We start from the raw sequence: 2,188 nt of genomic DNA on the forward strand, positions 1-2,188 counted from the left end.
AACAAGTGGGACAAGGAGAAAGCAAACACTTACGTCTTGTTGGTGCAGAAAGCGTTGTCTTGTTTGGCAACTTAACAGGGAAGATACTTGGGAAAATGGTAAAATTGTGCCTTAAACAACAGAGGAAGAGTTGTGGGCAAAATTAGAACATTTATTTTAAGTTAAAAAAAAATTTGAAACTGTAATCCAAAGAAAATCTTTCCAAATTTAACTACACATTCCCTATTTCTCCAGCCTCCATTTATCCCAATGTCTATGTTTCTAACACACCAGGAAATCTTTTCCACATTTGACCCAGCCTTCCTTCCTTCTATCTTGTCCCATCTCCATTCATTCTTTTGTATAAGTCTCCATACATGAAATTGTTTCCTGATTGTGTTTTTCTATCTTTTACCTATAGGTGAACAGCAGTCCCCATTAACCAGGCATCCATCAGGAGCAGATCCTAATGATTTCCTTGCCTTTGTGTTCTCCTGCTCAGAGCGCTGGGTGCTGATGTGTTCTGACTGCTTGTCCTAAGTCTCTTGGAATTTATTGATGAAGACAGAGAACTACACAGGGGTGAGGGAATTTATTTTCCAGGGTTTTACCAGTTTTCATGAACACAAGCTCACCCTCTTTGTGGTTTTCCTTACCTTGTACCTTTTAACCTTGTCTGGCAATGTCATCATTGTGACAATTATCAGCATTGATCGACACCTTCACACCCCCATGTACTTCTTCCTTACTGCGCTTTCCACTTCAGAGACTTTGTACACATTGGTCATTGTACCTCGGATGCTATCCAGTCTTGTAGGCCTGAGCCAACCCATCTCCTTGGCTGGCTGTGCCACCCAGATGTTCTTTTTTATCACTTTGGCCATCAACAACTGCTTTCTGCTCACAGCGATGGGATATGACCGCTATGTGGCCATCTGCAACCCCTTGAGGTACATGATCATCATGAACAAGAGGGTATGTGCCCAGCTGGTATGGGGGGCCTGCAGCATTGGGTTGTTTGTGGCCACAATTCAGATTTCCTCTGTGTTCAGGCTGCCCTTTTGTTACAGAAAGGTGGCCCATTATTTCTGTGATATCCGCCCGGTTATGAAACTCTCCTGTGCCAACACCACTATACATGACATAATTAATTTCCTTATCAGCTCACTCGTCATTGTGGTGCCCATGGTTCTGGTCTTCATCTCGTATGTCCTCATCATCTCCACCATCCTCAAGATTGCTTCTGCTGAGGGCCGGAAGAAGGCTTTTGCAACCTGTGCCTCCCACCTCACTGTGGTCATTGTCCATTATGGCTGTGCCTCTATCGTCTACCTCAAGCCCAAGTCAGAGAACATGAGGGATCAGGACCAGCTGATTTCAGTGACTTACACAGTTTTCACTCCTCTCCTTAATCCTGTGGTGTACACTCTAAGGAACAAAGAGGTCAAGGATGCCCTTTGCCGTGCTACTGGCAAAAAACCTCTTGCTTAGAATCTTTGGTAGTTTGATATATAGCCTGTCATATTCTGGGTATTTTTGTAATCACACACACACAAAATTGATCCTATCATTCTTCCTTTACCTAGACAGAGTTGCACAATTTGGTGGCAAGCCTAAATTAAAGAATTAAGAGTTTCCCTGACTTGAGTTTTGTTTTTAACATCATTCTCCCATACTCTCTGTTCATCTGAGAGGTTACCACCAGGGACATGGTCAGGTGCTGCTCACCAGGTGGAAAGCTGGTAGGGAATAATAAGCAAGAGGGAGGCTGATTGTTTCCACTTTGTTAATGGCAGAAAAGTGGGCTGTGTAACACCTGCTTGAAGCAATGGGTTGAAAGATCAACTAAAATGTCAAGTAGATATTGAGCTCTAAAACCTTACAGAGAGTGTGGTCGGTGAACAGGATGTGTTGAAAGCACAGTCAAAACCACCTTTCTTACTTATCATCACTTTTTCTTTTGGGCAGTGGAAGAGTAACATTCCAGAAGAAATATTATCAGCCTAAAACATTCTCACCTGCCTTGGAGACCCATGATATTTTTCCCTCAATTTTGTTGAAGCTCACATTGGGACTGTTTCCTGAGTGAGTTTTGTGTATTTATATGTTAATACAAAATAACAAAAGATGGTATTGACGACCCTATGTGCAAGACAACAAGAAAGACGTAAAGAACAGACTTTTGGACCCTGTGGGAGAAGCTGAGGGT

At 42.7% G+C, this 2,188-nt stretch overlaps 1 protein-coding gene across 1 annotated transcript; it reads left to right on the top strand.

The window, feature by feature from the left end:
• The first annotated feature begins 320 nt into the window (after window positions 1-320).
• On the top strand, window positions 321-1,597 carry LOC109556685 (olfactory receptor 10J1-like). The gene has a single exon (XM_019958129.2). The coding sequence runs from the start codon at window positions 538-540 to the stop codon at window positions 1,468-1,470; it is 933 nt and encodes a 310-aa protein (XP_019813688.2). The 5' UTR covers window positions 321-537; the 3' UTR covers window positions 1,471-1,597.
• The last annotated feature ends 591 nt before the right edge of the window (window positions 1,598-2,188 follow it).

The sequence above is a fragment of the Bos indicus genome, chromosome 3 (assembly GCF_029378745.1).
Source record: "Bos indicus isolate NIAB-ARS_2022 breed Sahiwal x Tharparkar chromosome 3, NIAB-ARS_B.indTharparkar_mat_pri_1.0, whole genome shotgun sequence".
NCBI classification, from domain to species: Eukaryota; Metazoa; Chordata; class Mammalia; order Artiodactyla; family Bovidae; genus Bos; species Bos indicus.

Excerpts from the sequence above, each read along its gene's own strand:
- LOC109556685 (XM_019958129.2), top strand. The coding sequence starts at position 538 with ATGAAGACAGAGAACTACACAGGGGTGAGGGAATTTATTTTCCAGGGT.